The sequence below is a fragment of the Eulemur rufifrons genome, chromosome 8 (assembly GCF_041146395.1).
Source record: "Eulemur rufifrons isolate Redbay chromosome 8, OSU_ERuf_1, whole genome shotgun sequence".
Classification (NCBI taxonomy): domain Eukaryota; kingdom Metazoa; phylum Chordata; class Mammalia; order Primates; family Lemuridae; genus Eulemur; species Eulemur rufifrons.
Genome location: NC_090990.1, coordinates 32,498,174 through 32,515,546, shown reverse-complemented (window position 1 = coordinate 32,515,546; position 17,373 = coordinate 32,498,174). Strand labels below are relative to the sequence as shown.

At 57.3% G+C, this 17,373-nt stretch overlaps 3 protein-coding genes across 4 annotated transcripts; 1 reads left to right on the top strand and 2 right to left on the bottom strand.

Moving 5' to 3' along the window:
* Positions 1-1,850: 1,850 nt before the first annotated feature.
* BTBD19 (BTB domain containing 19) lies at positions 1,851-6,746 on the bottom strand. Of its 2 annotated transcripts, XM_069477863.1 has the most exons (8): positions 6,647-6,746; positions 5,160-5,373; positions 4,979-5,032; positions 3,236-3,295; positions 2,598-2,666; positions 2,389-2,520; positions 2,163-2,288; positions 1,851-2,025 (listed from the first exon to the last, which is right to left on the bottom strand). In XM_069477863.1, the coding sequence occupies exons 1-8, from the start codon at positions 6,730-6,732 to the stop codon at positions 1,891-1,893; spliced, it is 876 nt and encodes a 291-aa protein (XP_069333964.1). In that variant the 5' UTR covers positions 6,733-6,746; the 3' UTR covers positions 1,851-1,890. The 2 variants fall into 2 exon arrangements, with proteins under 2 accessions (XP_069333964.1, XP_069333965.1); XM_069477864.1 differs by lacking the exons at positions 3,236-3,295; positions 4,979-5,032.
* Positions 6,747-8,783: 2,037 nt separating this feature from the next.
* Positions 8,784-9,723, top strand: DYNLT4 (dynein light chain Tctex-type 4). The gene is made up of 2 exons (XM_069477862.1): positions 8,784-8,839; positions 8,947-9,723. Exon 2 carries the CDS (start codon positions 8,954-8,956, stop codon positions 9,611-9,613), a length of 660 nt encoding a protein of 219 aa, XP_069333963.1. The 5' UTR covers positions 8,784-8,839; positions 8,947-8,953; the 3' UTR covers positions 9,614-9,723.
* Positions 9,626-14,561, bottom strand: PLK3 (polo like kinase 3). Its single transcript, XM_069477860.1, has 15 exons — positions 14,262-14,561; positions 13,988-14,095; positions 13,783-13,899; positions 13,510-13,639; positions 13,338-13,425; positions 12,420-12,515; positions 12,126-12,324; positions 11,896-12,019; positions 11,613-11,704; positions 11,278-11,371; positions 11,058-11,141; positions 10,809-10,971; positions 10,531-10,660; positions 10,266-10,379; positions 9,626-10,155 (listed from the first exon to the last, which is right to left on the bottom strand). Exons 1-15 carry the CDS (start codon positions 14,469-14,471, stop codon positions 9,964-9,966), a joined length of 1,941 nt encoding a protein of 646 aa, XP_069333961.1. The 5' UTR covers positions 14,472-14,561; the 3' UTR covers positions 9,626-9,963.
* Between the last annotated feature and the right edge of the window lie 2,812 nt (positions 14,562-17,373).

Sequence of the window (17,373 nt, the reverse complement as noted above, 5' to 3'; positions counted from 1 at the left end):
ACTAAATAGGTTCTATTATTAGCTCGATTTTATAAATAAGGAACCTGGGGTAGATAAAAATTAAGTATCCTGGCCGGGTTCGGTGGCTCACGCCTGTAATCCTAGCACTCTGGGAGGCCGAGGTGGGCAGATCGTTTGAGCTCAGGAGTTCGAGGCCAGCCTGAGCAAGAGTGAGACCCCATCTCTACTAAAAAAGAAAGCAATTAGCTGGACAACTAAAAATATATAGAAAAAATTAGCCGGGCATGGTGGCGCATGCCTGTGGTCCCAGCTACTCGGGAGGCTGAAGCAGGAGGATCGCTTGAGCCCAGGAGTTAGAGGTTGCTGTGAGCTAGGCTGACGTCACGGCACTCTAGCCCAGGCAACAGAGTGAGACTCTGCCTCAAAAAAAAAAAAAAAAAAAAAAAAAAATTAAGTATCCTAAGTCAAGTAACAAAGCCATTATGTGGTGGAGCTGGGATTCAAACACAAGCATCCTGGCTCCAGAAAACACGCAATCACTATGCTATCTTTTCTTTTAACAAAAGCAATTGCACTGTACTTGGTCTGCACTGTGCTTTTTTCACCAAAGATCATGGATATCTTTCCATATCATTGTAGACATATACCATAGCTAATATAACCAGTCTTCTATTAATGGACATATAGATTATTTTCAATTTTCACTCTCCCAACAATGTTGCCATGCACTGGTACTACTGAATAACCACATTTTCATTCACTCGGGAGAACACCAAATAAGTATCTTTAAACCATATGCAATATATTTTTGTATAAAGTCCCTGAGATAGAAATCTAACTTAATTTTCTTCGAAACAGTCAATTGTCTCTCATTTTAGATTGATGGTATATTGTTTTACAGGCCCCTTAAAATTCTTTATGGAATAAAGTGGCATTTAAATAAGGAAATAAAAGTCATTAACTTAACATTAACAGAGCACTCATTATGTGACAGGGGCTGAGGAAGCAGAAATGAATAAGGCACCTCTTTAGGCCCCAGGGACCTTCCTCCAGAGAGATTCAGGTCCTCAGGAAGACAAGATGTATGATGAATGAGAGAGAGCAGAGGAGTCTTCAATAACCAAGAGAGTAAATCTGGAGCTAGAGAACTAACACCTTTGGGATGAATGTATCTATGCAAAAGGTAGTGTTTGAGAGGAGCTAGCATTTAGGAACCACTAGTAGTTTTGGGAGTCTTGAAAGTGAAATAGATTGTATTTTGTCCTGGAGGGCAACGGGGGAATTAATAAGAGAAGTAGGACAGAGATCTCAGGTGTGGCTGCAGAGTGGGAAACGGACTGAGGGTACGATGGAGTGAAGGCAGAAAGACTAACAAGACATGTCAGGATAGGCTGAACCCGTGGTTTGGAAAACTAAACCAACTAGAAAGGTCTCTTAGAAAGTAGAGCGACCTCACACTTGAGGCAAGGGTGAGGAAGAGAGATAAGGATGCAATCCAGGTTTCTGGCGTGGGCAACCACGGAAATGAGAAACACGATGGGGGCACAGCTGGGTAAAGAAGGGAAGCTCAATTTTGCACTGAGACTGGGGTGTTTGTGGGGCACTCAAGGAGTGATCTCCAGGAGACAGGTCTGGAATTAAAGACGGAGCTGAGCTGAATAGATACGTGAGAGTCATCAGAGTAGACGGGTGAACGAAAACGTCCAGCGTCAGCGCGCACAGGAAAGGCGTACGACTAAAAACACTTCGTTTACGCGTTTCGCCCCCGCCCTATAACCCACGCACGGGGCGCCGCGCATGGCAGAGAAGGGTCCTTCCCGCGCCCCGCTCGCGGAGCATGCCGGGAGCAGAAGGTCGCTCCGAGCGCCGAGCACGTCGGGAGATGTAGTTTGGGGCAGGCTCAGGAGTCTTCGAAATCCTGGCGTTGGGTCATTTGAAGGGCAGGTCCAGAAAGCGGTGATGCTCCCGGGGCAGGGTGCCTCTCCGGCGGCGACAAGGGGCGCCCCGAGCCTCATCCCCTCTCCGCAGGGCGTGACACTTCCACGCCTCCACGATCTGCTCCACCTGCAGAGCAAGGCCGGTCACCGTGGACTTCTGTGGTGCCCCCTCGCCCCGAAGGGGCCGTCCCCACCTCCCCCGCCCCCGCGCTCCTCTCGGCGCCTTGACCCCACGCTGCCGGGTGGATCTGCCCGCGTCCGCACCGGGATGAACGGCTCCCTCCGGTTCTGCTCTTCCACGGCGCTCAGCTCTGCTGGAGCCAACAAGGCCAGTCTCAGCTCTCTCACCACCGGGGCCGCCACCTCGGCCACAGGCTGCTCCAGCACCGCCTGCGAACGCCAGCCCTGAGCCCAGGCCGCCGCCCGCTCTCCGGGTTCCCGCAGCCTGCAACTCCTTCAGCGCCCTCGCGCTCCCCCAGCCCCAGCTCACCGCGCCCACTCGCGCCCAGCTCCGGGCTGCCCGGACCAGCTCAGCCTCGTCCACGCAGAGCTTGTCGCTGCGCAGCAGGGGCAGCAGCGCGGGCGCCGACAGTTCCAGAAAGCCTCTGGTCCGGAGCGCCTCCTGCGGGCCGGCGTATGGGTCAGGGAGGAGCAGAATGGGGTGCGTGGGGTCAGGAGTATGAAGATAAGGAGCTGTACCTGGCTGTGGGCCTCTATGAAGGCTATGCAACGCTCCTGCAGCGCCCCCAGGCCAAAGGTTACAGCCACCTGGGAGCAGAACGAGGGTCGGAGACTGAGAGGCCACATAGCCCAGCCCTTCACACCGGGGCTACCATGGTGAGCCTGACCCTAGCCCTAGTTGGGGAGGCTGACAGGGCCTGTGGCCTCCCAGGAAACTAGATCCAGTGAAGGCCCCCATTCGCACAGGTACATGTAGGTGGACTTACTCAACAACCTGCTGTTTGCTACAGGAGACTGTGCTATGTCCTTCAAACCCGAGGCCTACACCTGGCTTCTAAACTCTGCACTACACCCTTCCCCGGGGCCAGCAGAGAACCGTCCCCCAGCCCTGAGAGACCAGCAGAGACCTCCAGACTCTTCAAATCCTGCTCCCACATCTGACCCTGCTGATGTCCCCCAGATCCCAGATCTGAGGGATTCTGGGCACTGAGTCCATCCTACAAACATCCTTGGTCACTCCCTCCCCACCCCTCCCCCCATACACCCAGGTTGTTCCAGGCCAGAAAAAGTGTGGAGGTCAAGGCTCCTGGCACCTGGGAATTCAATTTCACATACTGAAAGCCAGACTCCTCCCAGGCCCGGCCAACAGCACCCACCTGCAGGGCCTCACAAACCAACTCCACATCCAGCACCTTCACCACAAACTCCAGGCACAGCTGAGAACAGAAATGAATGTGGGTTGTGCGGAGGCATCCCTGTTCCAAGACCCCAGTCCCACCCCAGCAGCAGTGAGCAAGCTTGGAACAGTGAGCCACCCAGGCTCCTAGCAGCCCCAGGCCCATCCTGACCTCCCAGGCCAGGGGTGGCAGGGAATTGCCAGAGCCTAAGAAGGCAAGCTCAGAGGAACTGGAGACGAGCAAAGCCAAGGCCAGCAACTCACCTTCTAGCACATTCACCAGTAACCAGACCAGATAAGAGCCATGCAAAAACGTCACTCTCCCCTTCTCTCAGGATGCTTATCTTCCTCTACTTGTTTCCTTCCTGACTCAGGACACTTCGGTTTTTACCAGAAGCTTGAAATTTCATCCATGACATCTCTCTCATCCTCACATGCAGAAAAACACTGGATCCTGTAGGTCGAGCTCCTCTTTCAGAGCCATCCACCTCTCTCTTGGGCTTCCACTGCCACCCCCACACTCCCATCATGGCCACACATGATCTCTTTTTTAATTTTTCTTTTAGAGACAGAGTCTTGCTATATTGCCCAGGCTGGTCTCAAACTCCTGGCGTCTAGTGATCCTTCTGCCTCAGCAGCCTCCTGAGTAGCTGGGACTACAGGCATGAGCCGCATCATCTCTTGACTGCTGCACTATCCTCCTGGCTGGACTGGCAGGTGCTTCCCGTCTCTTCCAGTCCCTTCTCCCTTAGCTGCCAAATCCTCATTCCCTTACCTGAAACCTTCACCGAGTCTCCACTGCCCTCTAGTTAAAAGAAGTCCAAATGCTTGAAGGCCCTGCATGAACCAGCCTGGGCACCCTCTCTAGTCTCACCTTGCCCTCTCCTCACACCCCAATTCCTAGTCCAGCCACACCAAATGTCTCACTAGCTCCTTTGGTGCCTCTGCGACTAGAATGCCATCTTCCCACTGCCCCTCTGAACAAAATCCTATTTTTTTTTAAGAGACAAGGTCTCACTCTGTTGCCCAGGCTGGAGTGCAGGGGTGTGATCATAGCTCACTGCAACCTCGAATTCCTGGGCTCAAGCAATCTTCCTGCCTCAGCCTCCTGAGTAGCTGGGACTACAGGCACGTGCCACCGCACCTGGCTAAGTTTTAAAATTTTTTATAGAGATGGGGGGTCTTGCTATGTTGCTTAGGCTAGTCTTGAACTCCTGGCCTCAAACAATCCTCCCACCTTGGTCTCCCAAAGTGCTAGGATTACAGGCATGAGCTGCTACACCTGGCTACAAAATCCTATTTGTTCTACCAGATCCACCACGAATGTTTCTTCCTCCAAGAAGTCTTCTCCTCCTCTCCCTGGTGGTGGGACTGGGGAGACCCTCCACACAGTCTCAGCACCATTCACCCTCATCTATCACACTTCTTATGCCACCCTGTTCAGTGTTTCCATGTGTCTGTCAGAACAGGGATCAAGGCTGACTTATCCTTGTATCTCCAGCACCAGCCATAAGTACCCCTGCTGTCCCCACAGCACACAGGGCACCCAAGAATCCTTTTGCACATAGGCACATGTACATGCTCTGCTTACACAGAAAGATACCCATACTCCTCTCTGTGTGGGCACACGTTCCTCTCTGGGCCAGAGTGTGTGTGAAGCAGGGTGGGAAGTGGCCCATGACAGGCAAGGGAAAGGAGACAGAGACCTGGCACAGAAACCCACCTCTCGCAGTTCCTCCAGCCCATACTCCACAGCTGCCGTCAGCACCTCCAGCACCTGCAGAGTGGGCGGTTGGGGAGCAGAAGGGAGTTTCCCCTGTCCAGCAGCCCACAGTGTGATGGGCAAACTCCTGCCTTTTGCATCCCCAGCCTCTCCCACCCAGGCCCCTGCTCAGTGGGCTCACAGAGTGGCGGTGCAGCTTGACACTGTTGGTGTACAGGAACTCCAGCACTGCCAGGAAGGCCTCAGCTGGCACAGTGCTTAGCACCACGGGACTCGGCACTCTGGGGCCCGGCTCTGAGCCCAGAAGTCGCTGGAAGAAGCTGCATCTACAGGCCAACAAGCACCGGTGGGCAAATACCTCCTGCCGTTCTTGACCGACCACAAAGCAAACATCACTGTGGGAGAGAGGGGCAGAGAGCCAGGGCAGAGGAGGCCCCAGTCTAGAGTGCACCTTGGGCTTTACCTTGCCCACTCTGGGCCTTGGTTTCCTATAGCTATAATGTAAGACACAGGGCTTAGTACTTCCAGCAGAAGGTGTGGGACACACAGGCCTGAGTTCTAGTCCCAGCTCCACCAGATGGTACTGCAGGCAAGTGACTTCCTATTCTAAACCTCAGATCTCAGAGGAGGTGGCTATGCTTGATCACTGAAGGGGCGCCAAGGCTGACACAAGCAAGATTGATCCCACCTACCCTTCTCCTCCCCAGCCTGAGTCTTGGGGGAAGGAAAGCACCTCTTGGCTCTTCCTCCACTGGCTGCAAACTCAGCTGTTTTCAGCCCTCCTCCAGGCAGGAGGGTGTGGGGGTGTGGGGTGCAGAGTGTGCACTTGCAAACAGACACGGCAGTGATGCCCCATCATGAGGCCAGACCACATTTTCCAAATTCACAATCACTTCCGGCTCCAGCCTGTGGGCCTCTGAACGGGGCCTCTGATAGAAGGCAGGTGAAGCCTGAGCTTCTTGGAGCCTCCCAGTCCCAGGTCCAAAGCCTTGGGTTCACACTACTCACGGCAGACTGTGACCCCCAAAGAAGCAGGATTATAGGAGTCACCAGCCATGGGGGAGGAGCCTAGCTCTGAGACAGTGGGGACAGAAAGCTTCATTCTAGCTCTCTTGACCAACCCTGTCCCCTGTAAGCTCTATCCCTAGTTTCAGGCGACACAAGCATCCTGGACAGGCTCGGAGCAGCAGCACCCTTGACTACTTCCTGCCTGGGACTCTGGCTCAGTCCCTTGAGCTTTGTTCCTCTGTGAACCCCCAGTTCCCAGAACAGGGGCATCTGTTCCTCTGCTTCTTCCAGGAAGGAGCCTGGACACCAAGCTGAGTGTTAAGAGGGAGAAGGAAGACTCGTCCCCTCCCACCCCTCAGGATCCAAGGGACTGAGGATCTTTCTCTTCTGCCAGCAGCCTGAGATTCAGAAAAGGGGAGCGCTTTGCCTGAGCTCACACAGCAGCTCTGGGCTCTCGCCCCCATTGTCCCCACTTCAGGCTCTCAGGACACCACGGACACCTCGTGACCAGAAGCCACTGTCTCCACTTGACTTCCCCACAGACTGAGTCCACCAGGGAGGAAGGCAGGTTCTAACTGCCACCTCTTGTTCCCCCAGGGCCTCCTCAGCGTCATGGGGCCAATAGAGCCCCCCGGGACAACCCGCAGACAGCCCCCTCACCTGTACCGGGGGTTGTTGACGAGGCTTCGGAGTGCTGTGGAAAAGGGCGCGGCCTCGCCGCACACCACCATTCCCAGGCCCTCCATGGAGTGGGGAGAGAGCGGCCTAGGAGGCCTGGCCTGGCCCTAGAGCTGGCGAGACTAGGAAGGCCTGAGACGGAGGGGCAGGAGCTCGGGAGGCCCAGGATCCTGAAGGAAGAGGGCATCAGAGGCCAGGGGCTCCGGGATAGGAACAGGCCTGGGGAAGGGCCAGGAGGAATCGGGGCTGGAGCAGCCTGTGGTGGAGAAGAGGCTGGCGGATGCGGCCTGGCTGGGAGCCTGCCCGCGCCAGCCGCCAGCCACGGGGTGGGAAGCCTGTGGGTTTCCATGGAAACTGGAGCCCGGCAGAGAAGAGGCCCCGCCCATCCTCCCCTGCTGGCCCGGGGAAAGCTGAGCCCTCAGAGGGACCCTAAGTGGAGTCCGACTCCAGCCCCTGCCTGCCCTGGCCTCATTGTTCAAACTCCCTGCCCTCCTAACCCTTCCCTCCTCCACTCCTCCGCAGACACACAGTGGGATCAGGTTAGCCAGGGCTGGGGAACCCCCATTATACGGGAAAATCCTCACCCCCAGGGATGGTTTCCAGGGCCCAGACCGCCCCTCTTGTATGGAAGGGGACAGTCCCATCCCTCCCAGAAGCGGGGTCAGGTGAGGAGTTGTCAGCTCTGACAGAGACGTCACAGCTTCTGGCATCCCTGAAATGCAACAGAGGGTGGAAGTGGGGAGGGCACACTAGAGGTGTGGCCAGCTGGGGACAAGCCTTAGGGCACTTGGATCAGCAAGGGTCAGGGGACTGGACTTGGGTTCACCACCGAGTCACCGCTGCGTCAGGCCTGGCTCCCACCAGGCAAGCCAATGGGCCTCCCCTCCCCCACGCACAGCCCTGAACCCAGGAAGTCATCCAAGCCCCACCCTAGCTCAGCGCCTGGAGCGGAAATGTTTGTCCTTGTTGAGGCTGATGAGGAGACGATAGAGCCCTGACGTGCTCCTTCCTGTGGGCCTGATTCCTGAGCAGCCACCCCCGCAGCCTCAAGGTCTCTCCCCCATATCCCAGGCCCCTGTGACTTGTTCACAAATGGCCAGTCATCTGGCTATTTCACAAGGGGAGCAATGGACATTGACTCAAGAGCCCTGGGGTAGGAGGATGTCTTTCTTTCTTTTTTTAGACAGGGTCTCACTGTGTCACCCAGGCTGGAGTGCAGTGGCATCATCACTGCTCACTGCAACTTCAAACTCCTAGGCTCAAGGAATCCCCTTGCCTCTCCCAAAGTGCCAGGACTTACAAGTATGACCCACCAGGCCCAGCCAGGAGGACACCTTTCTGTTCAGAGCCTCTCGTCCCCCTGTGGCATTGTGCCCCTGAGCTCCAAGCCCCTGTTGCCCCCCTCTCTGAGATGACTCAGGGGCACCCCACATTCAGCACGTGCTCACAGTAGTAACACTCTAAGGTTAAGGCAGAGCTGGACTGCAGGGAGGGATCCTGGGAGGGAGGAGTACTTGCCCCAGCAACCCATGGCAACCCCACAACACAGGCCCTTCCCCTCCCACCGCCAGGCCAGCTGGGCAAGGGCTGAGGAGCCAGCCGGGAGAGAGATCGAAGGCCAAAGTTTGCAGATGACTCAGGTGCCTGAGGGAGTTTCGGGAGAAGAGGGCAGCCATCCCAGGACCGATTCTGGAGAGGTGGGGTCAGAAGCCAGAGGTGGAAGGCAGAAGGAGCTTCATGAGTCGCCTGCCTCCAGCCTCAGCCAGTTGAGGGAGAGATCTTTGTGCCAGCCACCTTGGAGCAGATTAGGGTGGAAGGTGACTGGATTCAATACCCTAGGGACAGAAGGATCTGTGGGGCTGAAAAAGTTAGATCTGTCCACATCTCCTGGTTAGCAGTTGGCGCACCACTTCCATAGTCCAGGCTGAGACAGAGGCCAGCTACATCTCCCCTCCTGCTGGTGAAGTCAGGTGGAAGGGAGAAAAGGAAGTGCAGAGCTCACCTAGCTAACCAGTGCAAGTGGAGCTCAGTGGGCAGAGGGCAGGGACTAGCTCAGGATCATAGTCTGAGCAGCGTCCCTTCTCCTGTTTATGTCCCTAACAGCCTTTACCCCTGTAAGCACCTAGAAACCCAGGCAGCCCTGGACTATTTGATACACTTGTTCCAAAAACACAGGTAAGAAGCGGGTAGCGGGTAGTAACCCTTGACATCACTGAGCAAGAGACTGGGTAGGGTAGGAGACGGCCAGTGAAGGCCACCCTCTCTAAGTGTGGGTCTTCCAGCAGGTCCATGGCTGGCAGGCCTCTGCCCCCCGGGTGCCAGGAGGAGGAGACTGCCAAAGACCCCGGGCCGAAACTACCACCAACGTGGCCCAGAGGCCGCCTGCCCAGCATTGATGAGGCCCGACCCGCAGGTCTGGGCCCGGTCTCTCGCCGTGGCTCCATGCTGGGTCTGGCTGCCTCCTTCTCCCGCCGCAACTCGCTGGCCGGTCCAGGCGTGGGCCTTGGGGGTCGGCGACCATCCCTGGGCCCTGTGCCCCCTCTAGCCTCGCGGGTCAGTTTCTCCAGGTTGCCCCTGGTGCCTGCCCTGCGGGCTGCACCCTCTTACTGCACGGAGCCGGCGCCTGCGGAGCGTTGGGAGGCTGGGCGCGCACAGCGTGCCTTGGAGGCGGCGCTGGCCGCAGGGCTGTGTGACACGTGCTACTCGGGCGCTGAGGCCGGGCGGCTGGCCCGCGAGCTCTGCGAGCAGGTGCGCGTACGCCTGCGCGAGCTCAGCCCGCCGCGCTACAAGCTGGTGTGCAGTGTGGTGCTGGGGCCCCGTGTAGGCCAGGGCGTGCACGTGGTCAGCCGCTCGCTCTGGGACGCGGCGACGGACGGGCTGGCCTCGGCCACCTACATCAATGCCTCGCTCTTCGCGGTGGCCACGGTCCATGGGCTTTACTATGAGTGAGCAGGCCTCCAATTCTGCAAAACAGTTTATTATCCCAGGAGGAGGCCCCCCTGGGGATCACATCCCAATAAATAAATGTCTGACAATAAATAAAAGTGGTCCATAAATAACGCCCCCTAGCCGGGAGCTAAGGCTCAGGCTTATCTTGGAGAGAGGGTAGGCAACAGAGGACAGACAGGCCACCCCCAACTCCAGTAAAGCTGGTCCCTGATTCCCTGGGGGATTCAGCCCAAAGCCCCCAGTGAGGCACCAAAGGGACGGGAAGGGCCACAAAGGTAAAGGCTAGAGCCTTATAGCCATAGGCCTCAGGCCTGAGGGCTTGGGTTGCAGCCTGCTCTGCAGGTTGGGGCCTAGGCTGGGCTGCGGTCCCGGAGGAGGCGCAGAGCATAGCGGAGTCGCTGCCGCAGGTCTGGGGAGCAGCCCAGCTGCCGAAGGTGGGAAGCGAGGTAAGTATAAGCACTGCGATTTCGGGCCACAAAAGTCACAAGGAGGGGTTCCCAGCCACTGAGGATCAGCTTGGTGTGGTCTCCGTAGAAGTTCACCTGTGCACAGGAGGGTGACAGTGATCAGGGCCTACACTCCAGGCCCAGTTTCCTCCCCAGCACCCTGGGCCTCCCAGACCTTCCCCATCAACTCCAGGACAGGCTTTTACCTGGACGGTACCATCGCTAAACAGCATGAGTAGGGCCTGATCCGTCTTGACCCACTGCAGCAGCAAGGGCGGGGCGGGCACCTCCACCTCTTCCACACTGGGCAGATCTCCACCCTGGGAGCAAGGACAGGTGGGTCACTGGGCAGACTCCTCCTCACCGACATCTTCCTTAGCCTCTAGCTTTGAGCCCCGCCACCACCAAAGGGGAATCAGAAGGGGTCAAGATGTGTTAGTCCTCAAAAGTGCCCCACCCCAGCCCTCACACCTTCATGAGGTGCTGCTCCATGTAGGAGGCGAAATACCGCAGGATGCCTAGCTGAGGCTGCAGGGCCCGGGGCACAGCACCCACAGAGAAGGAGAAGTGCTTTGTGCTGGTGGGATTGTAGTGCACTGTCCTGGAAGGGGGAAACAGAGGTCAGAGGGAGCCCTGCACCAACACCCCTCTCCTGAGAAACCGCAGGCCCCTGAGCCCAGGGGCATGCACCAAGGTGCAGCCCTGCTGGGTATAAGCCTGAGTACCAGGTACCCCATGATAACACTTACTTTCTATTGGCCGACAGGGCCATGTGTGTACCATCGTTGAAGAGCACAGCCACACGGCGGCTGGACAGTTGATACCCAAAGCCAAACTTGTTGGAGTAGTCAACCCACTTGCTGACCCACACCAGAGGTTCTGGCTGGGCCAGGGGAGCCGGGTTCTGTTCCGCTGTCATGGGAGAGGAGAGAGTGAGGCCCTGCTTCTGGTCTCCCAGCCACAGAACTGCCACCACATGCACCAGACCCCAGCCTTACCTGGGGGCATGAAGGCCACACAGTTTCTCAGAGCACAGAGGGCTGACTCCACCACTGTGGCCACAGTGAGACCTTCTTCAAACCCTGAAGGGAGCAGGGTAGTGAGATTTAAGCATTAGCCCCCAGGACCCAGGCCAGGTCCCCTGCCTGCTCCTTCCCTCTGGCCCCTGATCTCAGCCCCAGCAACCTCTAACACCTGTCGTCCTCCCTGGCTCCTCACCATCTCCACTGCTTGCCAGTGTCCCACGGGGTGAGCTGTCCTCAGGTGCTGTGTCTACCAGGCTGACAGGGGCTGGACCAGAAGCTGCTGGAGCCTAGAGGGTTGGGTAGGGAAAGGGAGTGAGCCAGGCCCTGAAATCCAAATCCTCGAGAGTCCACAGCCCAGCCCTGCCCTGGCTCCCGGGTCACCCCAGGTCAGCTGTGCCTGGCTAATGAGACACAGCCAATTAGGCCACCACGAGGCTGGATGCTTCACCACCCTCTTTTATCCCAGGCTTCCCTCAGCTGCTAGGGTGGGGGTGAGTCAGGGGAACAGTGCCCACGTGAGCACCTCACCTCGGGCCTGGCATCGTGATGGCCAATGGACGTGTGCACGAGGCCGCTCACCAAACAGGAGACCTCGTCCCGCTCCTCGGAATGGTTCTTACCTGGGGATGAGGGGTGACACGGCCCTCAGTATCCTGCCCAGCCCCACTGCTACCCACAGTGATGACATAGAGGCCTTCCCAAGTGCCCGTATGACACACTCTCCCCAGGAGTTCATAGGCTTCCATGCTGTTCCGCCCCCGAAATGCATGTAACTGCTCTGCACCCTCACCCACTGACACCCCAGACTCACTCTTCTTCTTCCTGCGGAAGAGGGTCTTGGTAACTTTGGCAAACAGACTCTTAGCCGGGTTGGGGGGTGTTAGGTCTGGTACCGTCACACAGCTGCTGACAGGGAGCCGATCAGGGGTGTAGCCCTGGGGAAGGAAGCCCCGTTAACAGAGAAGAGAGGCCAAGGCCCGAGAGGACCTGTCACCTGCCCCCATTCAATGCCCTGGGAATATGCAGACTGGAGCCACATACCTTGGTAAAGAAGTCATGGCGCAGGATCTGGTCAATAGACGGGCGGTCTCGGGGTGAGGCCCGAAGGATGGCGGCCAGGAGCTGCCGCGCAGACAATGAGAGGCTGGCAGGCAGCGTGTAGTGAACCTGCTTGATGCAGCGGTACGTCTCCTTCAGGTCAGCCGTCTCAAAGGGGGGGCTCCCGCAGAGCAGGGTGTACCTGTGGGGCAGGGATGAGGGGTCAGGAGTAAGTGGAGGGTATGCCCCCCCACACCCACCGCTTTCCTGCTGCTGACCCAGGACCCAGGGACTCACATGACACAGCCCAGTGACCACACGTCTGCCTCAGGGCCGTGGCCCTGTCTCAGCAGCACTTCTGGAGCCACATAGTTGGGGGTGCCACAGATGGTCCTGGAAGATGGTAGGGAGGAGGAGAGGGGAAGGCTCAGACCCAGCCCAGCAGCCCCCTCTCCCTTCCCCCGCTACGAGTCCAGACAAAGCAGCTGCCTGTCACCAAAGGCCAGAGAGCTCCTGCTTGTCCTGGGACAATGGATGCTGGGGATGGCAGCTGAGTCCCCACCCACCCGCCTGGCCCAGCTGCTCAGCTGCTTTTCAGGATGGAGGAGGCCCTGACCCCCAGCCCAGCCCCCTCTTCCAGGGTCAACAGAGAGTCCATCACTGATCCCTTCCCCCACTCTCGTCTGTCAGACACACATCAGGCTGTCACCTCCCACGGTCTGTGCCACACACACAACACCAGCTGTCACATCCCCCCTAAACACTCATCTGCCACACATGCTATCTGTGTCACACACACCCAGTACAGTGGCCACAGCAGGGAGGGTCTTCTTACACACACAGGGTATCTCATCCCACCACTGACATACTTCCAATCTGCCACACACACACATGTGTACACACACACATGCATTATGTCTCCTTCCCCCTTCACACAGGGTCAATCATACACCTCCAAGAATCCACACACCCCCCAATCAGGGACTCAAGGTCACTTCCCCATCTGTGTCACACACCTATGGGACCCTCACCCCCTCCACCAGTCCCAGTAACCCAGGCTGCGACCTCCACCTTCCCATATCCATACCATCCAACACCCCTTCCCCACTTATGACGTGCACACGTCAGGCGGTCACCTTGCCTCGCACACACACACACACATACACACTGTCATTCATACACAGACTGTGGCCAACCCTCTCCTCAAACACTCACTTCTTCCTCTGCTCCGGGGGTTCCAACCGGGCTGCCAGCCCAAAATCCCCCACCTTCAGTTCCATGTTCTCAGTGATGAAAAAGTTTCCTAGATGGGGGCAGAGAGGTGTGTCAGAGTCCTTCCTCCCTCCCTGCCTCCCCAACCCCCACCCTGCTGGCCCAGGAGTCTCACCCAGCTTGAGATCCCGGTGCAGGATGCCCCGCTGGTGCAAGTACTTGAGGCCAGAAAGGATCTGCCGCAGGTAGTAGCGCACCTCGGGCTCCAACAAGGTGTGCCGGGCCTTCCAGATGTGGGCCAGAGACTGCAGAGAGCCACTGCCTCAGCCCCTCGTCGGCCTTCCCTGACCCTCCCCCTCCATCTGTGCCCGCTGAGGGCCCCAGCTTTGGGTCTGAAGACTCCCTTCTCTCCCCGACCCCCATCCTTGCCCAAATCACCATCCCTCACCTTTCGGCTGCAGAGCTCCAGAAAAATGTATATGTTGTCAGCGTCCTCAAAGTGGTGCGAAAAACGCACGATGTGGCGGTGCTGCAGGTCTCGGTGCAGTTCAATCTCGTTTAGGATCTGCGATGAGGGCCAGGGGTTGCCATCCTCCCAGGGTTCCCGCGCCACCATCCCCACCCCACCCCTCCTCCGCTGGGCCTGGACCCACCTTCTCGCGCTGATGCGGCTTGGCGACGCGGCTCTGCGGGATGACTTTGACAGCATAGGCGCTGCCGGTCTCTGTGTCAGTGGCCTCGTAGCAGCGGGCGAAGCCCCCCTGTGAGGTGGGGGCATCAGGCTGGGCGCTCCAGGGGAGGAGGGGTCTGGGCCGCAGACGTCCCCGCGCTCAGGTCAAGCGCCCCCAACCGGCCCGGAGCCGGAAAAGAAGCCGGGCAGCCCCCCTCAGCCCCCGCCAGCACCACCCCCAGACGGCCCCGGCCCACCTTGCCCAGCAAGCGGCCTTTGAAGTAGGTGCGGCCGCTGCGCGGGTCGGTAATGAGGCGCCCAGGGTCTGGCGCGGGCGGCCCGGCCAGCATCTCCAGCTCAGGTCCCGGCAAGGCACTCGGAGGCGGTCCGGGCCCGGCGGGGGGCGCGGGCGGGGCGGCCGCTCGTGGGAAGGGGCGCGGGGACAGGAAGCCGGCGGCGGGCTCCATGCTGGCGGCGTGTCGCCGCGCGGGCCCAGCTTGTTCTCGGTTCCGCCCGGCCCCGGCAGCGCGTGGCACTGCCTGGATTTGCTACGCTGCACTCGCGCCCGAGGGAGCCCGGCGTTTTTATCAATGAACGCCTGCCCCCTCCCCGCGTCGCGTCACTGGAGTCCCTCCCCCTTCCTGGCGGCGAGTCACGGAGGGGCCACGCCCCTTCGCAGGCCTTTCGTCACCCAGAAGCCCCTCCTCTTACCTAATGCACTTCGAGGCCCCGCCCCCTGGTCACGCCTTAAAGACAAGCCAAACTGCTCGTCACCCTGTAGATGCCACCGGGACGCAGGGGCCAACTGATCCCTGTCCCCTCCCCCAGCCCTCCTTGGTAATTGTGAGTCCCGCTAATCGGAGCCTCTTTCGTTCCCCATCCTTCGGGGCGTGGACTGAAGTCTGGATGGGATCGGACATCTGGGGACGTCTCCCCAGCAACTAGATGGATCAGCGTTCCAGCCCGCAGGGCAGAGGCAGGAGCGGCTCTTGCTTCTGCCCGGGCCTGTCACCAACACTCCCCTTTAAGCGTGTGGACCGCGTGCTTCCCACGCCCTCGGCCGGAGCCCCCAGGCCCAGCTCAGTGCTGCCCCCTGTAGGGCCTGGAAGGAATGGCACAGTCCCGAGCTTGGCCCCTGGGCTGCCCTGCTGAGTGTGGAGGTCAAACGGAACTTGGTATTCTAGGCTTTTATCATGCGCCAGGCCACATCTTCCGCTGCGCACTTCTATGCTCTTGAGGAACAGATCTCCGGCTTCTGCGGGGTCCCATATCCCCTTCCTGTGAAAGTACCCACTGCCTTGGTCAGCGGCCAGAAGGCCAGAAAGTGAAGAATGGGAATTGCTCAAATGCCAGCGATGGACCATTGGGCAGCTAGTCCCGCTACCATCCGCACCCCTAGAACCCTGCTCAATGCCCACCTTTCCCAGGGCCAGAGACAGAGGTGTTTTTTGGTTTGTTTGTTTGTTTGGGGTTTTTTTTTTTTTTTTTTTTTTTTTGAGACAGTCTCATTCTGTTGCCCTGGGTAGAATGCAGTGGGCAATCCTCCTGCCTCAGCCTCCTGAATAGCTAGGACTACAGGTGTGCACCACCACGCCCTGCTAATTTTTTAAATTTTTTTGTAGAGACAGGGTCTCGCGCTTGCTCATGCTGGTCTCAGACTCCTGAGCTCAAATGAACCTCCTGCCTCAGCCTCCCAGAGTGCTAGGATTACAGGTGTGAGCCACCATGCCCATCCCAGAGGTAGGTTCTTAACCCCTCTGGAGTGTTTATTCCAGGATCACAGGCCTCCTCCTGGCCTTGTCATTTCTCACCTCCCTACCCTCCCTCTGTACCATCCAATGGATTACTAAGCCATTTAGTCCCCAAAGATTTATCAAAAGCATCTGCTAAGTGCCAGGCGTTGTCTGGAATAAGACTGCTCAAGACTGCAGTCCTCATTTAGTTCAAATCCTGCTTGTTGGAAACAGACAACAGGCAAGTACACAAACAAGGTAATTGCAGGCTGTGAAAAGTGCTGTGAGGGAAGCAAACAGGAGAATAAGCAGAAGAGCCTACTTTAGAAAGAGTGGCCTGAAAAGTCAACAAACATTTACTGAATGCCCAATGCCTGTTAAGTTTATCTCCCAAACACCTCTGCTGTCTGTCCATTTGGCTCCATGTTGGCCTCATACCTTGGTGTAGGTCTCAGTCTCTGTTGTTGGGATTATTGCCACAGTGCCTTGCTGCTCCCCTGACCTTTGGCCTCATCTCCATTTCATCCCTTCCATATGCCTGTCAGAGGGATCCCACTCAATTCCTCGTCAGGCCCACAGGACCAACTTCTCCATCCCTGCCCTTCCCGACCACTGAAGCGAGACCGGAAGCAGCCTGAGACGTGGAGAAATACTGGTAGCCTAGATGAGCGAGGGGTGCGGGAGGCCTAAGTGCAGTGCTGGGGGTCGGGGGGAGTCAGCAGGTTCCCAGGGGGATATGGTAGTGGTGGGGCTAAAAAGGACAAATCCCCCTGCTAGGTGGGCCAAGGCATGGAGAGCTCAAAAGGCACATTCAATATTGCAATTTTATATTCGGAAAATAAAGCAAAATGTTTCTGTGTCAGTTTGCTAGAGCTGCCATAACAAAATACCACAGACTGTGTGTTGTAAACAACAGAAATTTATTTTCTCACAGTTCTGGAACCTGGAAGTGCAAGAAGAAGTTGCCAGCAGGGTTCATTTCTTCCGAGGCCTCTCTCCTTGGCTTGTAGATGGTGGCCTTCTCCCTCTAACTTCACATGCTCTTTTAATCTGTGTGTGCACCCTGGCATCATCTCTGTATGTCCTAATCTCCTCTTCTCATAAGAACTCCAGTCAGATTGGATTAGGGCCCACTCTAATGGCCTCATTTTTAATTACCTCTTTAAAGGCCCTATCTGAATACAGTCACATTCTGAGGTATTGGCATTAGGACTTTTTTTTTTTTTTTTTTGAGACAGAGTCTCGCTCTGTTCCTCAGGCTAGAGTGCTGTGGTGTCAGCCTAGCTCACAGCAACCTTAAACTCCTGGGCTCAAGCAATCCTCCTGCCTCAGCCTCCCAAGTAGCTGGGACTACAGGCATGTGCCACCATGCCCGGCTAATTTTTTCTATTTTTAACTGTTTGGCTAATTTCTTTCTATTTTTAGTAGAGACAGAGTCTCGCTCCTGCTCAGGCTGGTCTCGAACTCCCGAGTTCAAGCAATCCTCCTGCCTCGGCCTCCCAGAGTGCTAGGATTACAGGCGTGAGCCACCACACCTGGTCGGCATTAGGACTTAAAAGTATGAATTTGGCTGGGCAGGGTGGCTCACACTTACAATCCTAGCACTCTGAGAGGCTAAGGCGGGAGGATTGTTTGA

Bases quoted from the DNA above. Each gene is read 5' to 3' on its own strand.
- BTBD19 (XM_069477863.1), bottom strand. From the start codon at position 6,732: ATGGAGGGCCTGGGAATGGTGGTGTGCGGCGAGGCCGCGCCCTTTTCC. The intron at 2,289-2,388 runs GTGAGCTGGGGC...TGGCGTTCGCAG, and splicing joins GCTGGGCGCGAGTGGGCGCG to GCGGTGCTGGAGCAGCCTGT. The intron at 2,026-2,162 runs GTGCGGACGCGG...CTTGCTCTGCAG, and splicing joins GGAGGGAGCCGTTCATCCCG to GTGGAGCAGATCGTGGAGGC.
- PLK3 (XM_069477860.1), bottom strand. From the start codon at position 14,471: ATGGAGCCCGCCGCCGGCTTCCTGTCCCCGCGCCCCTTCCCACGAGCG. The intron at 11,142-11,277 runs GTGAGGAGCCAG...TGCTCCCTTCAG, and splicing joins ACTGGCAAGCAGTGGAGATG to GGTTTGAAGAAGGTCTCACT. The intron at 10,972-11,057 runs GTAAGGCTGGGG...CTCCCATGACAG, and splicing joins TGTGGCCTTCATGCCCCCAG to CGGAACAGAACCCGGCTCCC.
- DYNLT4 (XM_069477862.1), top strand. From the start codon at position 8,954: ATGGCTGGCAGGCCTCTGCCCCCCGGGTGCCAGGAGGAGGAGACTGCC.